At 40.1% G+C, this 17,923-nt stretch overlaps 1 protein-coding gene across 1 annotated transcript; it reads left to right on the top strand.

The window, feature by feature from the left end:
• The first annotated feature begins 690 nt into the window (after positions 1 to 690).
• yl (Putative vitellogenin receptor yl) lies at positions 691 to 9,894 on the top strand. Its single transcript, XM_065484915.1, has 30 exons — positions 691 to 724; positions 957 to 1,100; positions 1,510 to 1,649; positions 1,711 to 1,842; positions 1,966 to 2,074; positions 2,137 to 2,304; positions 2,524 to 2,643; positions 2,698 to 2,826; positions 3,061 to 3,448; positions 3,791 to 3,995; positions 4,045 to 4,233; positions 4,305 to 4,425; positions 4,487 to 4,750; positions 4,811 to 4,955; positions 5,018 to 5,361; positions 5,426 to 5,672; positions 5,726 to 5,898; positions 6,191 to 6,295; positions 6,347 to 6,454; positions 6,513 to 6,735; positions 6,875 to 7,185; positions 7,246 to 7,494; positions 7,767 to 7,919; positions 7,990 to 8,230; positions 8,286 to 8,508; positions 8,641 to 8,815; positions 8,872 to 8,975; positions 9,029 to 9,177; positions 9,234 to 9,354; positions 9,496 to 9,894. The coding sequence occupies exons 1-30, from the start codon at positions 691 to 693 to the stop codon at positions 9,676 to 9,678; spliced, it is 5,397 nt and encodes a 1,798-aa protein (XP_065340987.1). The 3' UTR covers positions 9,679 to 9,894.
• Positions 9,895 to 17,923: the final 8,029 nt, after the last annotated feature.

Genomic DNA, 17,923 nt, shown 5'->3' with positions numbered 1-17,923 from the left:
TGATGATTTCAACGATTTTCAGAGATATTACTTGGAATTTCTCATTGCCCAGTGGTTGTCAATAATACAAGAATTATACCCAAGTTTAATTTTTCATTATTAAAGTTCAAAGGGTGAAATAATTAATAAAGACGGTTGCCCCTGGCCTACCATTAGCCTAGACGAGGATGCACATTTTGCACTGTCGGAGTTCCCTTATAGCTCAAGAAATAGTCACTGCTGCGCGCTGCAAGTTGCATTCGCACACGACGCACCAGGCGCCGCCTCTATTTCTATCGTCTCGTGCAGATATCTAGACGTATTTCTTGTTGAGCGCCCGGCACTGTAATTTGCTTTGAAGTGAGACTGCTTCACTTGCGCTCGTCTCCACCCCTGCTAAGGTGAGCTATAAATTTTCTGATACAATTCGAAAGGGTGAACTTTTAAACGCCAATGTGTTATGGTTTCAACATTTCCAATGTTCAATTTTCAACTGAAATTTTGGCTAATTTTCTTCTTTCAAATTTATTTAATCTTAATTTAGTCTAGAATTGACAAAATATTTCAAACATTTTAGCATCATGAAAAATTTAGTATCATTCAAATGTCTTACTAAATATATTTTTTATTATTTCCCATTTTTACTGTCTTACTACTGGCTAATTATTTTGTGCTTTCAAATGAACGCCATTACACCCAATAATTTGAGCAATGTATGGAATTGCAAAATTTTATGTGTTGGCAGGTGCGATGCGGCTCAGAATACGTGTACCTTTGCCAATTTCATTGGCGATCATCCTCTCTTCGAATTCCTGCCTTGGTAAGCATCGCCCGCGCATTCATGGAATTCATTTTTTGTGTTTCATTGGATCACAATTTTACTTGCTTTTCTATTAATATATTTTTCTCCAATTTGATATCTCTTGAGAAGTCGATTATGAATGAGCGAATTAGAAATTCTTTATTCCTATTTTTAGGGCAACTACTTGTTGAGTCAGGTGTGCAAACGTCTGCATGCAATAGAGACGAGTTCCGATGCATTGATGGAAGCTGTCTGAAACCAAGTCTTTCCTGTGATGGAGTACCGAACTGTCCAGACGGCAGTGATGAAAATGATTGTGGTAAATAGCTGACCGTTTTTTTCTCACTATTTCAAAGCTGTTGCAATACAATCTAAGAATTGAAATTTCTCTAGCGTTAAAACTTTATAATATTACACTTAAAATGCATATTATTAGAATTTTACAAAATTTCCCAAAAAGCTAACAAAAACTGAGCCCAATTAACTTGTAAATTTTACTTCATGCACTCCAAGTTTAAATTTTAATAATTTTATAATATCAGGTTGAACTGGAAACAGAGCAACATTAATTGATAGTTAATTTACTTGAAGCATATGCAACACCTCTCCAATTTTAGTTTAATTCACACGCACTGTTATACTTTAAACGACCACACCATACATTTAATAATCCGAATCAATTCTTTTGATATAAAAATTGCTCCATTTGGCACTTCATGGTTCCTTAGATTATTCATCTTGCAAACCGAAGGACTGGTTCAAATGTGATAACGGCGAGTGCATCTCGGGTTCGTTATTTTGCGACAAAAACGACGACTGCGGCGACGGCAGTGACGAAAAACCCAATTGCCAGTACAATCACCACTGGGTATGACCCTTCGGCTATATTAAATATAATTTTCGGCTTTTGAATGCAAATCATGTTGTAGCCATCGGAAGAGCATGCGTGCCTAGTCGGACAGTTCAAGTGCCACGACGGCGTTTGCATCTCTGATTCGCTCGTCTGCAATAGTAAACCCGACTGTCCTGACGCCTCAGATGAGAAGCAAAACTGCAACTCAGTGAGTTATTATTACATAATTAAATTCTACATGAAAGATATGGAAAGTGGGAACGAAACAAAAGAGAATTGGAAATAAATAGTTTGCGATTGCATATGTTAGAAACTGAAGTGTGTATTTCAGATAAACTGTGATGGATTCAGGTGTAAAAGCGGACAGTGTATCGTTAGAGAACATCGCTGCGACGGAAGCACGGATTGCACAGACGGCACTGATGAAGTCGACTGCTCGTGTATGTTACAGCTAAGAAATTCAAAATCCGCTTCATGTCTGCATATTTAAAATTTCAACTAGCATCAAGCAAGGCGAATGTGTCTATGGACGAGTGCTTGATTGAAAGAGGCTTTTACGCCTGCCAGGACAAAGTTACTTGCATCAAGGTCAGTGCCCTTTGCGACAATAAGACAGACTGTTTGAATGCGGATGATGAAGGTCCTTTGTGCGGTAAGTGTTTTTTTAGTGGCTATGGTGGAAAACAGTTTTAAATCAATGATTCTTTAGTAAGGCTAAATAAGAGATATATGTTAAAACATATTTAAATTGTTCTTTCCATCACTCCTTTTTCCAGGAAATTCTAGTAACCTGTAAATAAATATTTTCTAGTAGTAAAACTCAAATTTGAAGTATATTTAAAAAGGAAGTGCTGCAAATATAAATAATATCCTGCTCCGAAATTCCTAGAGCAAGATCAGTGTAAGTCATCCGAGTGCAATCAATTGTGCCATCCATCTCCTCAAGGCGCTGTCTGCAGTTGTAAACCTGGATTCACACTGAAGAAAAACTCATCTAGCATCTGTGAAGGTAGCACTAAAAATAACGGAATACTCTTTCGATGTTTATAATAATATAATTTAGATGTCAATGAATGCGATATTTATGGTTCATGCGGTCAGAGGTGCCACAATTACATTGGCGGCTTTGGCTGCTCTTGCGACGATGGATATGTAATGGCTGGCGATAACAAGACGTGTGTGGCTGAGGAAGGTTCGTATCGATTTCTATTTTCTAACACTTACTTGCATGAATTGAAAGACACGGCGAGATTTTAATAAAAATGTAACCCTTTTAAATGACAAAAAATGCTTAACGGAAAAAGAGTGAAAACTTGAAGTAAACTTTAAATTCTTGGAGTAAATTATTGGAAAATCAACTATCAATTTATCTATTATTAATAAAAAAAATGAAAGAGTTGTTTCTTAAACGTAATTGAATTTTCAGGCGACGAAGCCATTTTGTCCTATACTAACGGCCGCGAGATCCGGTCGTATTCGCTATCCACGAAGCACCTGCGTCCAATGCTGCAGAGCAGACGACCCGTGGCTGCCTTTGCGTTCGACGGGCTCTTCATATATTGGAGTAGTCTGGAAGACGGACGGGAGATGATCGTAAGGAATCGAACAGGCAGTGCACGTGAGGAAGAGATCGTCAGCTCTGGTCTAGTGAAGCCGGAGCACTTGGCTTTCGACTGGGTTGCTCGGAATTTGTATTTTACGGACAGCGGCACGAAAACCGTTTCCGCCTGCACCGCCGACGGCCACTGGTGCTCAGTTGTAGTCAACACCGTCATCGACATGCCACACAGTCTCGTCTTGGTGCCCCAACAAGGGTAACTTCTATTTTATTAATCTTAGTAGAGACACTGTTGGTTGGTGCCAATTAAGGCAGCATGAATATAAAATTGATTTTGTCATAATATCATCTCAAAAACTAACAAAGCGGATAAAACTAACGAAATTGTGAGTTTTCCCCAGTGCCACTCATTGATTTAATTTTCACTTCAAAGATAATCTATTATCTAAATTTGCTTTTATTAATATAAATATAAAAATATTTAGTGTGAGTTAAATTTAAAGCTTAACCCATCCAAACGAATTTAATACTTTAATTGCAGTCACAGAATTAGCGGTCCTTTTCCAGTCACACTCAATATTTGTTTATGTTTTTGCAGCGAAATGTTCTGGACTGATTGGGGCAAGAGGCCTCACATTGCCTCAGCGGGAATGGATGGATCTAAGCCTGGAATGTTCCTTGAGCTTGAGGTCGACGCCTACCCCAATAGCCTAGCTATGGATTACGGCAACGGTAGGCTTTACTGGGCCGACGCTAAGTCACACATCATGCAGTCTGTCAAGCTTGACGGAACCGACAGAAGGGTGTGAAAGAGAATTTAAGTTTCGGACAAAATATTAAAAAAAATAATAGGTCGTATTGGAAATGTACGCGGCTTACTCAATCGCTATTTTCCAAAGCAGGCTGTTCTGGAGCGATGTTTCAGGCTCAAAAATCAGATCATGCGACAAATTCACCGGGATGAACCTAAATACGATTGTGGTAGATAGCAGAGACAACATCGGCAACATTTTCATTTATCATCCAGCGCTGCAGCCATATGTGAGTGCATTTTTTTGCAAAGAATAGGTGAATTTCTATAGCACGATGAGCACGATGTATCCAATTTTCAGCTGAGAAATCCGTGTCTAACTTCAGAATGCAGCCACATGTGTCTTTTAGCCCCAAAGGGAAGATACGGTTGTGCTTGCCCATCCAATCTGTTGCTCGGGAAGAACCAGATTACTTGCGATGGTAAATGCATATATAGATGTATTTTTTGTAACTTTACGCACCCCGACTCGATTTTATTTAGAGGGAACCAACTATTCAGCCACGTTAATTGCTGCTGGTGACAAAATAATCAGAGTGGAGCACCAAATTCTCGGCAGGCTAAACATTTCATACGTTGACCTACAAGACATCGATGATATCTCCGCTCTAGCCTACAACTCTAAGACCAACTCGGCCATCATCGCCGATTCGGGCAACAAGAGGATCGTGTCATTTGGCCTGCGCAAAGCGCATCTCACCGTGCTTATTGAAATGCAAATTGGATACGTGTCTGATATGGAATACGGTAATTTTCATGATTCATTTTAAAAATAAAAACACGTGTTACAAAGTTTTACACTGGCAGATTACATCGGGAACAATCTTTATTGGTGCGACTCTGAGCGACAAGTCATCGAGATCTTCAGTTTCAACACTCTTGAGCGAATGGTACTCGTCAGAGACTTTGATGGAACTTTTCCTGTCAGCTTGGCCCTTATTCCTGATGAAGGGTAATTTTAAAATTTGGAAATATATTGAATTGTTTCAATGTCATTGAAACCGACTTTGGTAGAAAAATGTTCGTCGGTCTCTCTTCTCAGCACCACAACCACGTGGATATGGTCAGCATGGACGGGCAAGAAGTGACGCACGCCATTGAGAACCTATTCGGGGCGCCGACCGCACTTACCGTGCACTCAGGTCTGCACCGGGTCTTTTGGATCGATGAAGGCACCGGTTTGTTTGAGAGCACCGACAACGACGCGCTGGACAAACACGTCTGGCGCTTTGAAGGTAGTGACCCCGTGTCCATGGCCGGCTTGGGCCCGCACATGTTCTGGACCAGCAAGAACTCCAAATACCTGCACTGGGCCGACGTACACGACGCACAGACCAAGATTACTAGAATCAAGCTAAGTAAGATTTATGCGCATAATTTGTTTTTCTTAAAAATTAAAACAACAAAACATGTTCCTAGTAGAGGTGAAAAGGGGTTCGTTGATGCATTTGGCTGCTATCACACCACATCCTGACTCAAAGCACGCGTGTCGGATGGAGAATGGTGGCTGCAGCCACATCTGCTTAGCCATTACAACCGGCGCCAAGTGTGGCTGTCCGATAGGAATGCGGCTCAAGAGCGACGGTCTCAACTGCATAGCTCCCGCCACCTGCAGCGAGAAGGAATTCAAGTGCGAACAGGACGACGTTTGCATCCCGATGAAAATGAGGTACGTTACAGGCTACGTTAATTTGGGGCTGGTCTGATATATGATGGGGCCAGGTGCGACGGCCACACTAATTGTCTTGGTGGAGAGGATGAGAAAAACTGCGAAAGTGCAAGGAACCCATTCATCTGTAAAAATGGAGAGTGCGTCCAGACACACCAGAAGTGCAACGAAACCAAAGACTGTGCGAAATCGACTTGCAGGAGAAACGAAACCGAAATGACAACGGGTGATTACCTTGTCTTGCTCATTACTATAGATTTAGAAGCCACAATCCACCAGAATGTGAAACGGCTGCATCCGCAATTTTGGTCGTTGAATTTATTGAAAATATTTAGAAATATTTAAAAAAAAATTTAATCGAGATACAAATATTTGAAACCAAAAAAGAGCAACAGCTCAAGCGCCTGCCAAAAGCTTGGTGCGCAACCGGTATGACAAGCATTTGTTGCAGGTTGCATACTCTGAGCTCCATTCTTGTTATTTATCACAAATTTTAACTAATCCATCGGAATCTACAGCAACCGAGTTTGCGTGCTTGTCTGGAGATTGCATTCCTCTTACATTACTGTGCGATGGAGTTCCCGACTGTTCTGACGGATCAGACGAGGCCGATTGTTCGAATTGTAAGATTGATATGTAAATTACCAGGACTCTTTCCAACGCTTCAATTTCAGTCTTGTGCCTTGCTGGTTATTTCAATTGTGGAGACGGAGCCTGCGTCCCAAAAACTTGGGTGTGCGATGGGCATCTGGACTGCAAGGATGGTTCTGATGAGTACTGTGGTCAGTATATTCTTGACAAAAGTTTAATCTTTTTTAAATATTTTTCTATTTCTCACAGGAAGAGCAAAGTGTCTGCCAAGAGACTTTCACTGCAAAAGTGGCGAGTGTCTGGATCAGACCCTGAAATGCGATGGCCAGGACGACTGCGAAGATGGAAGCGATGAGGAATGCGCGGAGGAAGAATTTCGAAATGCCGACGAGTGTGCCATAGACATGTTTAGATGTGTGTCAGTCACCAAACTCAAATCAAAGTCTTTGATTTGTTTGCCTCGAATTGCACGGTATTTAACACTATACAGTAGCATTTTGGCCTGAGCATGTTCTTTTAGTTAAACGTTCAGATTAATTCTGGTGAAATCAAATCAAAATTTTTATTGCTTGAAAAATTAAAATCATTTACATCTAATCAAACATTCACAGGTGCAATGAAACTAAAGAGTGTCCGTTTGGCGATGATGAAACCGACTGTGGCTGCAGAGATGATTTATATGAGTGTGCCGGCAGCCACAAATGCATAATTAAATCGTGGGTGTGTGACGGCAGGAAGGACTGTTTGGACGGCGAGGACGAGGCCGAGTGCTTTGCGCCAACGAGCACCACGCAGCCAGCGTCAACTATCCCTTACGTTTGCGACCAGTTTCGGTGTGGGTCTGGAGAGTGTTTGCGCTTTGACCTCGTCTGCGATGGCAAACAGAACTGTATTGACAGATCGGACGAGGGCGGAAAATGCCGTAAGTGATTGGCTTTTTAATAAATAAATATTGAGATTACTGATAGTTTTTGAAATGCAGACAAGTGCTGCAGAGAGGACGAAAACTCGTGCTCGCAGGTGTGCAACCCAACGCCGCTGGGTGCCCGTTGCTCGTGCAAGCCTGGATTTGTTTTGTCCGGCGATGGTCTCTCTTGCAAAGACGTCGATGAGTGCAAATCTGAGCCCGACGTCTGTTCGCATTTTTGCACAAACACCCCTGGCAGCTTCATTTGCTCCTGCGCCCCCGACTACGTGCTCCAGCTCGACAGACGCTCCTGCAAAGCGATCAGTAAATATTAAACCAGATTTTAGTCTTAGTAGACTAAACAAATAAATAATCAGCACCGAGTGTAAATTTTTTTGTGGTGTTGAATGATAATAGATCCAAAATATATTGAATTTTAACCGATCTTGATTTTTATACGAAATCTTAAATGATCCCAAGTTTCGACCCAGGTGTTGCCCTCTTAATTAAATCTGCTTTATATCGAATCGATCCAAGAGCATATTTGATTCAATTGTAATTTTTCATATTAATTAGACGTCATGTTTCTCCCTCAGGCCGCTCGCTCGACGTCGTCTTTGTAACAAACGACGAGATCAGAAAGGTGTCTCTGAATTCGAGGCGGCGGGACGTTTTGACGTCGCACACCGGCCTCACCGTGTCTGGTTTGGCAGTCGACGCTCATTTGAATCACGTCTACTGGAGCACAGGTAGCGAACAGTTATGTTACATTGCCGCTCGCGGTTTGCTCTAGCACTGTGCATATGTGTGTGTATGCAGCCACAACGGGCAAGCTGACGCGAATGTCAGAGGCCAACGAGATCGAGAAGCAGATCGAGCGCGTCGTGCAGAACCCCAGGAGGCTGGCCGTCGACTGGATCTCGGCCAACATTTTCGTTGTCGACCAGCTGAACCGGCCAACAATCAAAGTATGCAGCGTCCGGCTGGGCAAGTGCAGCAAACTCGCGACCGCCGCCGAAGCCGACGAGGTCACCGCCATCGCCCTCGACCCAGCCTCCGGGTACCTTCCTTTGTCTGCATTGAAACTATATTTGACTAAAATATAAATTTCTTAGATTCGTGTTTTGGACACAAATCTCGGCGAACGGCAGTGAGGTCTGGCGGGCCAACATGGACGGTGAAAATGCGACATCCATTGTCAAGTTTGGATTGTCTGCTGTGTCTGGTCTCACACTGGACTTAGTCAGAAAGAGAGTTTTCTGGTCGGACAAAGAGAAGGGCACCATTGAGCAGGCAGACTATCAAGGCTCCAGTCGAAACCTGCTAAACTTAAGCAGTGTACATATCCTTTACGTCCCTAAACTTAAATCATTTTTTTACAGCAATTTTTTTAGAATCAAGTCAAAATTAATATTTAATATATTTGTTTTCATCGCTTCTTTATGATGAATTCAAAAAAATGTATTTTAGGTGAATAAGCCAGCTGGCATCGCCACTTTTGAGGATGAAATTTATTGGATGGAAGGTGACTCTGGAAAACTGCGGAAGTGTGGCCTGCGATATCCATTCACTTGCAGACATGTTGAGTTGCTCACTGGCGATACCGCCTATTTCCAATTGATACATGAAGCTTTGCAGCCAACAGGTTTTTTTAATATTATATGTTTTTCGATCAGAAAATAGTACTTAATATGAATGTAGTTGGCAATAAATGCGAGGAGATTGATTGTGGCACTGGAATTTGTGTCCCTGTTCCATCCGGAGTAACCTGTCTGTGCAGGAAAGGCAACGATTGCCAGAAAATTGTGAGATTGTGTGAAGATCTTCAATAAAATATGCTAATTAATTTAATTTCAAGATGCTACTGAAAAAGAGAGATGAGAAGGACGAAGGAAATGGAGGAACAATCGCGTTAGTTTTCCTCACCCTCGGAGTCGTGGTTGTGGTTGGCTGCTACCTTTGGCACCGCAAGCAAAAACAAGAAGAGAGAAAAATCTTTGATTTTGGGTGAGAGTTAAGGAATATATTACTTGCTATCCATGATTAAGTTTAATGTTCAACAGGAGTCTACATTTCGTCAACTCCGCTTTTGGACAAAACGTGATCAGCAGTAAAATCGTCAGTTTTAGTACAGCTTTCGACAAACACAAACTCCACTTTAGCAACCCATTTTTCAACAATCGAGTAAGTGAAACATATATTTTCAATTTTACTCCGGTCGTAATAAAAAAATGCTTTTTTCGCGTCCCTCAATATCCTTTTCAACACAATAAAAACACACAAACACAACTATTGTAACTAACATTCAATTCACTCTCTGGCCAGAAGCCAGCAGGACCTGATGCTGAGAAATGCGTCCAAATAGTGACCCCACCAGTTGCTGCCAGACGAACCATCCCGGTCGACGCTCTCAGCAGTCCGTCCACAACTTCTAATGACAGTTCTCACTCGTCGTTTGAGCCCGAGACGACGAGTCTGCATGCCTCTCTCATCAGGACCGAAGACTGATTTTCCGCAACCTAATTTATTCTTCGTGTTATCTCTAACTCTATGTTTCTTTGAACTTATCTTATTGCAAGCTTTAATTTACTGTTTTAACGTGTTTGAGATTGTTCTGAGGCGCTAAAAGAACATAAAATATGTTACATTCTTGTGATAATTTTATTGCCTCCACGCCTCCCTTCCTCGTCTTTCTTTCTTTGATTTGGATTTGTTCTTATTCTAAAAAAAATTATTAGTGTCGTGATACTTCATATTGTTGAAATTATTGAATCGTTGTTTGTTGAAAGAAAATAATAAAATAAATATATCCTATGTAAAATTTTTTTTTCTTTGATTCACGCAAATCTAGCTTTGATTTATAATAATATTTAATCACTGGCTTGACAAAAAAGCAAATTTTTTGCGACACATGAATAATTAATTAATCCTCATCTATCACTTTGAATATGCTGCACCTCATGAACTCTGTCACGCAAAAAATTATTTTTCCCACTTTGTCAACCGCGCTCGGTGGTATAATGGTGAGCGTGCTGGTAATGAACTTGATAAAAAGCGTCGGTAGGTAGGTCGCCTGGCCGCGTGTTCACGGCGCTCACCTGCAGCACCGACGGTAAAGGTCAAGGGTCGCTGCAGCTGGCGGCGGGCGTCTCGCTCTCCGGCACGATGCACTTGATCTCTTCTCTCAAGCTCGCTCATTCAGCAGACAGAGTGAGTGAGTCTGTATGTGTATATGTATTTGGGACGTGCTGCTCTCTCTGTGCAGTTATTTCGAAAGAGGAGACAAATGTGGAACATCTTTGTCGGAAGGACCATCTGTCTCGCCTCAGGACACTTGCTTTTAATTAAATCTTTGTCTTTCTTTCTCATCCGCCGATGCTCCGAGGTGCGCATCGGTACACTTTCCAGGGCGAACTATATAAAACTGCAGCTCTCTCTCTCTCTCTCTCTCTCTCTCTCTCTCTCTCTCTCTCTCTCTCTCTCTCTCTCTCTCTCCCGCCTAACCCGATTTATTCTCTCTTTTTCCTCCGTGATTTCGAGTCCAAACGACGCAGAGCGCATATAGTTATTTTCTGCTCGTAATGCAGTAACCTGGATAACAATGCCTTTTTGCACACAGTCAAATGTGTGCCCATGAACTCTGTAACTCCGGTTCTTCGGCTGAAATGTGGGTTGGTTGCCCCACGACAGGGAAACTTGGCGAAATTAATTCGGACGTGGCGACAAAGAGAAGACAGACTGAATGCTTGGCCAACCAACAGGACGCAAATTATTTTTTATCGCGATTCTCAGAGAGTTACCTCTTTTTCTCACACTGAAATTTCACCTTCGAAATCTTTGAGGCGCATTCAACTCCACGAACCTTATTACTTAATTTAAGAGGAGCTTCTCGATCAAGTGATAACTCAAATTACTGAAGCGTGAATATTATTTCTTTCGGATTAACTGGCAGTGTGAGAGCTTTTTGTTGGCGTGAAATTTCTTGGCATGTATTTCAAACAAATGATTTGTTTCAAATCACTTTTAATGTTCGAGTGTTTTGAATATGTGAAGCTTGGGAAATTATAGGGCTCGAACAACATTAAATATTGTGTAGAGCCAACTTTTTGCCTACATTTTTCATAATGTTGAACGTCCCAATTCCTTTGTACTCTAATTGAAGCTGGGAATGGGAAAGAATGCCAGATACAACTCTGAGTACGTGCCCGCAAGTCAGGTAACAACTTTATCGCGGGGTCCGGTCGCCGCGAACGTGTGTGTCAATTGTGTTTTATTATCGCGCGCACCCGTCGCTTGCGGTTATCCTCGCGCATATTGTGTGAAGAAGGATTGTTGGGTCAAGAGGGAAAGAATGGAGAAAAAGTCAGAGAGAAGAATGGACATATAGCTATATCTCGCGTTAATCACCTGGATGGAGAGCCGAGTCATGAGAACATACTCGTTATTACGTTTCCTCCTTTTTTCCTCTCTCTCTGTTTCTTTATTGCACTACTCTCAGGGAGCACCACAACTTTGATAGCAAGAGCAAGGTCCGAACAAGGTTTATTGCTGATGAAGATGAGCAATTAGTGTAGCAATTAATATCCGAAGTAGGCTCCATCAGTGTACTACATGATGCTGTGAATTATATTTATGCCTTTTTCAGTTAAGTGATTGCTTTTTTTATTCAAATAATCATCTCTGTTCATTGCCACATTATACTTCTTAGCAAATCCCGTTAAAACTATTTTTGATCTATACAAACAACATTTCACCATAATTTTTTTAATTAAACTGGTCAGTGATGGCATTTTTTGGTCTGGATCATTTTCTCATGGCAACATATTAGCACTCGACAGAACATTAAATGTGTTCCCAGACAGAGGAAATGGACGCATATAAAATAAGAAATTTTAAATAGCTCTAAAACCCACTTGGCCACCAAGCTTAAAATATGTATATAAACCCCTTGGCTATACCAACGTTGAATCCATATTTTCTTTAGATTGTGGGACATCCTGTTTATCAACAGCGTCTTAAATTTCAATGTTTATAATTCATGAGACTACATTGTTGCTTGAAAAGAGGCTTGACATGACATTTTAAACAGGACACGTGGAGTGAATAAATATTCCTTTTCAACAAAGCAAGTGCTGAACCCGCGAGTTGAAAAGATAATGGTATGGTAGCGAAATCACTACTTTTGTTCCCTTCAATGTAGACTCCGCACTCGAGCCGACCAAATTTCCGTGTAATGGCCATGTTTAGTACACTTAATTTAGGATAAACTTCTTGTTTCTAGAGATTTTATTTACGATTAGCGCAAATGTGGCACACATGTGCGAAAAAAGTCGGCATTATGAGGAAAACCATACAATCTAAGGGATATTTCTGTAGACTCGTACTCAAAACGCGAGAAGAGTTTGCGTCCTAAATCCGTAGAAAGGAATGAATAGCCATCGCTGCCACGCTGTGCGGTGAATGAAGTAATTTATTTAAATGGCCCAGAATCGGCCAAAAGCAAATAAACCCGACTACTTCTCTGCTCTCTCGTGAGGACGCTTTTTATGCCTCTTGTACCATTAAAGGTTGTTGAGCACATGCATTTTATTATACGCACGCATGCTTGCTTTTATTGCACGCCTCACCAGAGGAAGAAAAGAATCTCGAAATAACTAATATCACTCCAACCCCTGCTCACAAATAAACCTCGATGTGTGTGGTCCCGATTTTAAATCGCAAAAGGCACATAATATTTCGCTCACCACTAATTTTTTTTGCAAAGTATTTAAAACCAAAGAACACCAAAACTTTAAGCTATTGGTTCCCAATCTCTTTATTTATTTTTAGAATTATATATATTACAATTATCTATATTTTAATGTCTTGAAAATGTTTTCAACACAATGCTTCTCTGTGTTTTATGGTTTATATGATATTTTAACTTAAATGTTGGATTTGCAAACAAAATAGTTCCAGACAGTGTGTCCCCACCATAATTATTGAAAAGTTGATTTTATATTCCTTGATTATGATCTACGCTGGTTGAAATTATGGCAATTTCAATTTAGCCATAATTTTATTTAAGAGCAGATCTTGGTAGACACATGTTGTGCTGGTAGCAATAATTCATATATTGAGCGTGCATAAAAACTGAGAGTTGATTTGACCAAATTACAATTTTGAAGTCGATGTGTGTAGGTCATGAGGCCGCGAAAACTTGTAGTTTGAGACATCTGCCACGCTGAGTATAGGCGGCGTTTTTCACATATTGATTTTGCCTATTTGTCTAATTGACGGGTAAAGGAGTGAGTAAACAGTATAGTTACTGCGATGTTGTGGTCCTTTTATTATGTTATAGTTGGATTTCCAATCGATTAAATTTTCAGCTTTTAAAATCCAGTTTGAATATTTTGTAATTAAAGCCTCCTTAACTTCGGACTGACTTGAATTTCTGATGGAAAGAAACTCAATCTCAAAATAAATTCAGCTTCTAGCTCATTATCAGACTTTTTTTACGCGTCTCAATCTCTTAACTGTACATGTATGCATAGGAAGCCTGTATCAGTTTCAAGCGAGCAAGTATATTACATATTATGCTAAGGCAACTGTGCAAATAGGAAGAGAAATAAGTAGCCGAGGTCTGGAGGTCGCAGCCGGGGTCGGGTCGGCGCTAAACGGTCTCTTGGTCCTTTGTGCAGTCAAAAAATGAAAATGACTGACACCACAATCGGCGGCCAATCCTGTTATTCTAAATTTCAATTTCACGCCCGCTCTTTGTGCCGCTACTGCTGCCATGCGCGCACTTTACCGTTGGCCAAAGCACACAATTTACGAATCGCCGCGGATAAACATTTGATATTTTTTGTGTCCGATTTTAATTAGATCTGCTGGTGTGAAATTGTTGATTTACAGCTCCAATGCACATTTTTTATTGATGAATCATTGATTGAGTTGAAATAATTAATCTGAGCTTTTTTATTTAATATTTTTATCTAATTAGTATTTATCCCTGGTTTTATACAGATTAGAGCAACATGTTAATTTTAAATTCGATAAATTAACTGTAGTGCATTTTTCTTTTTCTATAAAATAAAACCACACAACACGGGCCTGTGAGGTGTTGTCAATGACTTTTGTGTAATTAATAAATAAAAAGATCTCAGATCCGGCGGTTGCACTTAAGTAACTTTTTTCAAGTTAATACCTCATTATTGTATCCACCAGATGTCGATTGTCCAGGCCTAAATAATGAGAATGTGTGCCGTTTAGAGAAAACATGGCTAATCGGTTGGAGCTGCTGGGTTTCTCGCAGCATGCAGGAACAGTGAAAAGAAAAATCGAATTTAATGGGCTCTCGGCCCGTAATTAAATTACACGCCTGCCGTCAAGTGCCGCTTTTTTCGGCTTTTTGTGCCCGACGGCATCCAGACGAAAGAAATTGCACTCGCGGCCACGTTCGTAGAGAGTGTGAATCAAAAAGTGATTTGCACAAATTGCCGCCGGAGTGTGAGCGTGTGTGTTGAATGAGAGAAACCCAATTTCCAGCATTTTATTCTGGCTGCTTAGCCAGCATCATGCTTATTCACTCTCTAGGAGCGATTACAAAAAAGCAAAGGAGACGCGCCGAACAGCGGTTCTTATTCGGACACAACAGTTGACACACAAAGTCAGCTGCCGATTCGCTGCGGACTTTCTTTCCCGCAAATTGCTTGCCACCCTGACAGTGCATCTGTGAACATAGTCTTGAAATGAAATAATACTTGAAAATAAATAGCATTCATTATTTCTTTATCGTTGCTTTGACATTATGTACTTTATTAACGCTCCATTGCAAAAACACATCGCAGCAATTAAAAACTAGATTTTTAGCTAAATATTTTCCAAAAAGAGCTATTCCTTTCCATTGATTTGAATTCGAATTATGCAAATTACCGGAAATTAGTGCACAAAATGTAATGGCAATTAACTTTAGTTAAAAAAATCCCACGTGAAGCTGGTTAAATCATTGTTTGAAAGGAGACTAAATCCCTAATTTCACGTCAGATCCGAAATGCTTGGAGCAAATGTTGATTTTTGGTCCGTTTGGCATGATTAATCTGACGAGAATGCATCCTCGGTCAAATTATGCTTTCTGCTGGGACGAAACAACAGTTAGCATTTCTGAAACGCGCATATTATATGCACATTGTTGCTTGGTAGCGAAGAGCGGCTCTTCTGCGGCCGGATTCATTATAAATTGTTTCCTCATTCATGAGATGCAGACGAAGCGATTTATCCGCCGCTTTGTCTTCTCTCTTGGCTCGTCTGCGCACTTTAACAACCACCGACGAGTGGCATTCTCCATGCAACTGGGTTTGCCGCGGTTAAAAAACGTGTGAAGTTATTGCGCACCGGTGCAATTCGACACGCCACTCCTGATACAGTAAAACACTTGTCTCGTCGCACATTGGAAATTCTCAAAAACTATTCTTTCTTAATTTAACTACTTGAATTTACAATGAATCAAATAAATCATTTGATTTAACGCGCATTTTCTGTTCTACCACTTCCCAATTTAAGTATTTAAACAAATTGTAAAAATTACAAGCATTGGTAAAATGAAAAAAATAAATTGTAAATCTTGAGAATTTCCCCATTATCTCAACAGCCAGACTTTAAACTGAAATAATTTTTATCCGACGGAGACTGAAAGTTTTCATCAGAGAGAGATGAACGCTGGAACTTGAGGGGAAACAAATTTCGCCTGCGATTTTACGTACTGTGCGAGGAGGCGGCTGGCTAATATCGTAATATTGAGTAGAGAACGAGCGGTCGGTGCTCGAGAGCAGTGGCGGAATGCAGCCTCGAAGGCCGAACCCGCCAGCTGGAGCAACGGCCTGCAAGGCCAGGCGGCCACTCACCCTCCCATTGCAAATCACCGCTCGACCCATACATTTGCACCGACAAATCAGCAAAACATTTTTTACACTTTTCTACGCATAAATGAAAATTAATGCTAAAAGTTTTATTTGCGGTATTGTGATGTTGTCCTTAGTTTGATTGAGGGTTGCTTTCTGGTTCACGCACAGAATCTCTTGTCGCAAAAATTCACAAAGCAAAGAAAAATACTGTTTAATCGCTTTTTTAGAATAACTCGTAACAGGCAACAAGCTCAATATTTGTATTTCAAGACGCAAATTTATGTAACCTAAGTCTACAGAAAATCACGCAAAAACTCGGCCTGATAATTTCCTCTCCGCCAACGATAAAATTTGTTCTATAATTTTGGACAACATACAGATTTTCCATGTTGAATATTGAAATTTCCGGACACTTTCCTCGTAGCAATGCTATTTATTCAGCTCAACCAGTTTCGACTTCTACACAAAACCCAATTTCATGGACAGAAAAGGTTGAAAAAAATATTAATAATTTTTGATAGCAAAATTGTAACATCAAATTGATGAAAGCAGATATACAGAAACTAAAAATAGGGCGAAACTGGTTGAGCCGAATAAATAACATAGCTTCGAGGAAAATGTCCGGAATTTTTTATATTAAACACGAAGAAAAAAGGACCTCGTTTTAGGGTATTTTAGTAAAATACAGATTTTTCTACTGTCAAAATTTTATATACATATTTGTTAATTAAATTTCAAAATTTTAATTGTGCCCGTTTTACACATAGCTCCGATGCCATGATTGTTGGGATTAGTACGTTATTACTTCTAAGTATCATTTATATATGCGTTTACATGCAAAATATATGTTATGCTGCTCTATTTTCAGAATCACTTTATGAAACAAGTTTCTATTACAAAAATCAATTAACGGTTGCATAACAAGTGAATTGATATATTTTTTAATTGAAGTACAATTTTTATGTTATGGTTAAAACTATGTTTTGTCCACCGTAATTGTCCGATTTGCGCGCTAATTACGTTTGCGTGTGTCAGAGAGCGAATTTCCGCGGCTGTAATGAGACGTTGGCTAACGGGAATTGCCCGCATCGATCCCCACACTTTGCATACACAAGTATTTATTGAACTTGCTTATCCGAGAGCGAATTATTGTGCAGGATCTCTCGTATATCACAAGCTGTCACTTTTCGCCACCTAGAATAAGAGATAAAACACGTCGCTCTCAACGGGTGCATATGCATGCGCTCGCTCAGGTAATTGAATCTCATAGATATTATTCAAATCGGCAAGACAACTGCTATGAAAACCTGCTATTTTCTCTTGCTGTTAAAGATTATCATTACTGTTGTGCATTGGTTTTTTGATACAGCGTTCTCAGCAGTAATGCAAAGGTCGATTAGAGTATGAATAAAAATCAGAAATGCTCAATCATAATGACTCTAAAAATTTGGTCACTTAATATTTGTTTCTTAAATTTTTTTTCGGGAATGTTTCATTCAGCGCAAAATAAATTTATTGAACGTCGTCAGCGCTGTATTACTTTTTGCATATTATAAAAGGCAGTTTTGGTAAGAGACATTAGTATCGAAGGACAGTCAAGTTAAGTACATACAAGTCAGGACAGAAATGCAATGAATGTTCTTATTTATCAGACATCCAGGCGGAAAAGATTTATTAGAGCCGATCGAGCCGATAAGAAAATCAAACCAGTGACATAAGAGCATCTTGTTAACAGACTCGGTTTTTTAATTTGCCTTGGTCCAATCAAAATGAATCACAAAAGGTGTGTCATAGAATTTTATAACAATGTCGATTGTCGTTTAATATTCGTATTATTCATGGATTAATTTGATTTTAACTATTTAAAAATT

The sequence above is a fragment of the Cloeon dipterum genome, chromosome 1 (assembly GCF_949628265.1).
Source record: "Cloeon dipterum chromosome 1, ieCloDipt1.1, whole genome shotgun sequence".
NCBI lineage: Eukaryota > Metazoa > Arthropoda > Insecta > Ephemeroptera > Baetidae > Cloeon > Cloeon dipterum.
This window is presented reverse-complemented; position numbering and strand designations above follow the sequence as displayed.

Coding starts and splice junctions, on each gene's coding strand:
- yl (XM_065484915.1), top strand. CDS start 691: ATGTATGGAATTGCAAAATTTTATGTGTTGGCAG. Junction 8,816..8,871: donor TGAAGCTTTGCAGCCAACAG/GTTTTTTTAATA, acceptor ATATGAATGTAG/TTGGCAATAAATGCGAGGAG. Junction 9,355..9,495: donor ACCCATTTTTCAACAATCGA/GTAAGTGAAACA, acceptor CTCTCTGGCCAG/AAGCCAGCAGGACCTGATGC.